Source organism: Perognathus longimembris, chromosome 7 (genome assembly GCF_023159225.1).
Source record: "Perognathus longimembris pacificus isolate PPM17 chromosome 7, ASM2315922v1, whole genome shotgun sequence".
Taxonomy (NCBI): Eukaryota; Metazoa; Chordata; class Mammalia; order Rodentia; family Heteromyidae; genus Perognathus; species Perognathus longimembris.
The window spans coordinates 68,503,832-68,509,297 of record NC_063167.1 but is presented as its reverse complement, the minus strand read 5'-3'; the positions used below and the strand labels follow the sequence as shown (position 1 = coordinate 68,509,297).

The window sequence follows — 5,466 nt, the reverse complement described above, 5'->3', positions numbered from 1 at the left end:
TCTCCAGTGCATCTGGGTATTCCACGAGGGGATCTGACCCATGATCTTGCTTGGTTCCAGGTATGAGCAGGGCAGCATGCTTACGCTGGGGGCTGTGGATTCCTCTTACTACACAGGCTTTCTGCACTGGGTGCCCGTGACCAAGCAGCAATACTGGCAGGTAGCTGTGGACAGGTGAGTGAGCCGAGCCCTGCGTGGGACTCGTTGTGTGGAGATAGGGGGATGCAGGTATTAGGCCACAGGCTTTCATGAGCTGGCTTTGAACCAGGATCCTCAGATCTCAGCCTCCTGAGTAGCTAGGAATACAGGTGTGAGCCACCGGTGCCTGGCTAAGATATCTCTTGAGGAAATGAGGTCAGGGAGCATCTTCTGTGCCCATTTTCTAGATCAGAAGCTGAGATGTGCAGTAATTCCAGAAAGAAAACTTGAAAGCAGTTTTCCAGGCAACTAGTGCAGTACTTGTTATCCTTAATTTATGTACATGGGTGGTTTTATTGTGTTTGTTGTTGTTTTCTCCATGGAAAGTGGTCTAGCCTCAGTTAGCCACAGACTCAGGAGAAAATGGTTTCAGACCTTTTCTCTGGGCTCAGGAAGTTTGGGGGGCGGGCGGACTCCAGGAAGGGGCTGAGGATGCTTGATGCTTTTCTCTCTGTATGAGGGTCCTGGCAGGAGTGGGAAGGATGCAGGGAGGGAGGCTGAATGCAGGTTCTACCCTGATGCCTTCCTGTTCGCCTTGTCAGAGTCACCATCAATGGCGTGGTGGTGGCCTGTGATGGCGGCTGCCAGGCTGTCCTGGACACGGGCACCTCCCTACTGGCTGGTCCCAGCCAAGACATCCTCAGCATCCAGAAGGCCATTGGAGCAACCCAGGGCCAGTATGGCCAGGTGAGGCCAGGCCCTCAGACCACTTCCCAAGGCCCCTGAAGTGGGACCCCCTTTCCACATGGAAGGAATGAAAGGGGTGGTGTGGGATCCTCCAACAGACCCTGGGGCTGCGTGGAAGGGCTTTTTTTTTTTTTTTTGCTATGTTTTTTTATTATTAATTGAACATAAATTTTTTTACAATGTGTTGTGCAAAGAGGGTGCAGTTACATAGTAGGGCAGTGTGTACATTTCTTGTGATATCTTACAACCTGTTTTGTGGAAGGGCTTTTCAATGATCTCTTGGCTTGGCCATCCTTGCTACCCCATTGTTCTTGGAGAAGCTGAGATCTGGCTTCTGAATCTTCTGGAAGATTGTGCCCTTTTTGTGCCTCAAGTCCCAGTGCTTCCCTTTTCCTTTCTGCCAGCCGTGTGTTCCCAGGGGCTTTGTGTGCTCTGACTGGGCCTGGATGGGGAGACTTGAAAACTAGCACCTTTTGCCCCTCACTATGGTTGGTCTACAGGCCTGACCATCCCCCAATCCCCTCAGTGGGATCCTTTTGAGGACCATGTCCTGCGAGCTTCCCTGTGGTCCTGTGAGAAAGTGGGGTCCTCTCCACATCTAGGGGCTCACAGGGTTCAGAAGAAGAGGTTCTGTGCTGCTAGCATGGCATCTTTCTCTTTTGTGTGCCAGTCCTGGGACTTGAACTCAAGGCCTGCACACTGTTTTTCTGGTGCATAATTGGAGATAAGAGTCTTACAGACTTTTCTGCCCTGACTGGGTTTGAACTGTGGTCCACGACTCTTAGCCTCCTGAATAGCTAGGATTATAGGCTTGAGCCCCAGCGCTCAGCATGGCATCTCTTTTACTCATGATGCCTCTCATTTTTTCTTAGTTTCTCATTGATTGCTGGATTCTGAATATGTTGCCCACTATCGTCTTTGAGATCCAGGGTAGAAAGTACCCATTGCCACCCTCTGCCTACACCATGCAGGTAAGGGTCTCCAGAGAGGGAGGATTTGGCTCCAGCACCCTATCCTGGCCAGGCAGTGAAGTGGGTGATAAGTAGGATGGATAATAGGAGAGGCGGGGTGGGGGGCAATTATACAGCCTTTGGAGTGAGGCCCTGTTGTCTGGGATCTCATTCATGGCCACCACAAATTCATCCTGGGAGAAATGAGTAACAAGGAAGGCTAGGGCACCAAAGCTTGAGGGAGGGATGTCAGCCAGCCCACAGCTCAAGCTCCCAAGACCCAAGACCCTGTTCAGGTTTCTTTAGCTTGCCTGGCTTTGTGAGGACTGTTGGCCTGATCCTGAGAACCCCACACTGGTGAGATGGCCTGCTATGGGCTGGTCATGAGGATGAGTGTGCTGAGAGCTGGTGGGCCAGGCGCTGTCATGGACAGATGAAGGATATGGAGTCCAGGACTCAGGTCTCCCGGATGCCACAGGATGATCTCCAATTAAGTCACTTTAGTTTTTGAATCTTAATTTCTTCATCTTGTTGGGTATGATGGAGCCAATATCTATTTGTGTTCCTGGGAAGAGAAGTGATTGTGGGGAGGGGTAGAAACTATTTGCTGTCACATCTGGCTTCATTTTGTCCTTGCCTTCCCCAGGAACAGGGCTCCTGCTCCAGTGGCTTCCAGAGCAACACTCATTCCCAGCTGTGGATCCTAGGGACTGTTTTCCTCCGGGAGTATTACAGTGTCTTTGACCGAGCCAACAACCGTGTTGGACTGGCTAAGGCTATCTGAATGCACCCTGGAGTCGGGACCATGCCTTCTTCAAATGCATGCATGGATGTAGCATGCACACACGTGCACCTAGATTAGGTTTTCTGGAAGTTGGCTCTTAATAAACACTGCATTTCCGCAAAGCCTGCTTTCCCTTGTCCTCAATGGTTCTGAAGCCTGGCATTCGTTGGGGGAGGGGCAGTGCCTACAGTGGGGCTGGAGGCTGAGGGAGGCACTGGCTTGGGGAGGGTTCAGGGCATCATTGGCAGGTGGAGGCTTTCATGAGAAGTCTATTTCATGCTTAGGGAAGACCAGGTATGTGTACCTCCTGCCCTAGATCTTTCTAGAATGAAGAAAGGTACCTGAGGATGACAGGCCAGGGTGTGGTTGTGGGGCTAAGTAGAGAACTCTTGGTCCATCAAAGGAAGTTACTAAGTCCAGGGCTTCTCCTCCTGGATGATACAATGGAAAAAGCATTTGGAAGAGATTCCAGGGTTCCAAGGTTAATATCACTTTGAATAAGGGCTCAAAACCCAGATATTAGTGCTCACAGGACAGCACCACACAGAAGCAGACTCCTGTCAGCCTGCTCTCAGAGGCTGGCAGTCAAGATCCAACATCAGTGTGCAGGTTCCCAGGGAAGATGGCCACTGTCAAGCACACAGAGCATCCATGTTCACAGAGCCCTCTGTACTCTTCTGGAAGGGCTGCTCAGGAAATGGACAAGAGCAGAGCAAGGGCTCCCACGAGGGTTTAGGAAGTGTTCGCAGTTATATTTCCTAATACAAGGCCCCTAGCTGTCTTGGGAGGTGGGGTAAGCAGATGAGCTTCTGAGGAGAACCTAGACCTTGGAGTTGGCTTGGACTTCCTGGACAGTGCTCTGCTGGGGCTGCATGCATTTGTTCCCATACTTTCCTTAATTTACTTTTATTTATTTAGGTCCTTGGTGTTATGACTTAGTTTCTTTTGCTCAAAGCTGGTTCTCTACCCCTTGAGCTACAGCTCTACTTCTAGCTTTTCTTTTCTTTTTTGTTTGTGTTTTTGTTTTATTGGCCAGTCCTGGGCTTGGACTCAGGGCCTGAGCACTGTCCCTGGCTTCTTTTTGCTCAAGGCTAGCACTCTGCCACTTGAGCCACAGCACCACTTCTGGCCATTTTCTGTATATGTGGTGCTGGGGAATCGAACCCAGAGCCTCATGTATATAAGGCAGGCACTCTACCCCTTGAGCTACAGCTCTACTTCTAGCTTTTCTTTTCTTTTTTGTTTGTGTTTTTGTTTTATTGGCCAGTCCTGGGGCTTGGACTCAGGGCCTGAGCACCTTCCCTGGCTTCTTCTTGCTCAAGGCTAGCACTCTGCCACTTGAGCCACAGCGCCACTTCTGGCCATTTTCTGTATATGTGGTGCTGGGGAATCGAACCCAGGGCCTCATGTATACGAGGCAAGCACTCTTGCCCCTAGGCCATATCCCCAGCCCCAGTGAGTACATTTCATATCAAACGTGTTACCTCTTCCCTCATTTTTCTCCCACCTTCCTCCCTTCCCATTCCTCCCTCTCCCCTAAGTTGTACAATTGGTTTACAATTGGTTATTGTCTTGTAAGTATTGCTGTTGCCTTGGTTGGCCTTTTACCCTTTGTTTCCCTTCCCTAGTTCCGATAAACATATATACAATGCTCAGTATACTAAAATGAACTACAGTGACATCAGGGGTAAAACTATGGTGAAAAACAAAAGAAAAAGGCATAATTTCACATGGTATGTTGGAAATAACAACAATGATAAGCCACTTATTTCCATAGCTTGGAGTTCATTTTGCTTAGCATCATGTTATGTGTTCATATGTACACAGCTACTGAGCTATTGTGATCTTCTGCTAGGACTATCCTAGACCTGTACTAATTATTACCAGTGAGACCATAGAGTCTCTGTTTCTTTGGGTCTGGCTCACTTCACTTAGTATGATTTTTTCCAAGTCTTTGCATTTCCTTAGGAATGGGGCTGATACTCTTTGTTTGCCAAAAGTGAGACAGAATTGGGCCACTTTCATTATTTTTAGTCTTCTTGTAGATTAAGAAAAAAAAAAGAAAAAGCCAAACAAGTTCATAAAAATTGTTATATATTTAATCATTTATACCTAACAATTGCATTTTTAAACATCCAAATCTCAATTGGGGATAAAGAAGAAAGTGTCTGTCCTAAATGTAGCGCTTGGATCAAATAACCTCCACTCCTCTTGGCCTTGTTGGCGTCCCTGTCACCAGCTGGTAGTGAGGACCCAGTAAGGCCAGGGTATCTTCTACCAAAGCCACCTCTGTGGCCTTGGATCTGGTCCAAGCTGCAGTAATTGTTCTTCCTAGAATATTCTCAGTATCCCACCCTCTGTGGCCTCAAATCTGCTCATATCCCATCAAGATCCTGCCAGCATTCCCTAGTCGATCTCTAGGACAGATTCTGAAATCTTGAGCATCCACTTCTGTAATGTTGGGTCAAGAACTGTGGCCCTAATGAGTGGCTCCCTCAGTGCTGTCTGCTGGCGAGGCCAGGCAGAGGGCAGCAGGTGGCCATCCGCCATGGTGCTGGAAGCTGGCCTCTGAGCATCTCTGACTGCCTGTCCCCTTTGATTGCTCTGCCCCTTCCACCCTTTCTTATCTGAGAGTTGCTCCTCATCTGTCAGAGGAGTTTAAATGCCACCCCCTCAGAGGTGATAGTGCATCAGTCTGTGGGCTCTAACGCTCTTTACAATATTTCTTCAGTCATGATCATTACTCTGAATGAGGCTCCTGTATCTGTGTTTCCTCTGAATCCCCAGCCCAGGAGTTCCTGGCATACTACGGTGGCTGTGCCTTGTGGTGTAAGAGGGCACATCTCT

At 48.8% G+C, this 5,466-nt stretch overlaps 1 protein-coding gene across 1 annotated transcript in view; it reads left to right on the top strand.

The window, feature by feature from the left end:
- Window positions 1-2,619, top strand: part of LOC125355420 (chymosin-like) — a 12,546-nt gene extending 9,927 nt beyond the window's left edge. Inside the window, exons 6-9 of the mRNA XM_048351775.1 lie at window positions 61-174; window positions 741-885; window positions 1,758-1,856; window positions 2,482-2,619. Coding sequence (XP_048207732.1) covers window positions 61-174; window positions 741-885; window positions 1,758-1,856; window positions 2,482-2,619 — 496 coding nt within the window. The remainder of the gene's footprint in view (window positions 1-60; window positions 175-740; window positions 886-1,757; window positions 1,857-2,481) is intronic.
- The last annotated feature ends 2,847 nt before the right edge of the window (window positions 2,620-5,466 follow it).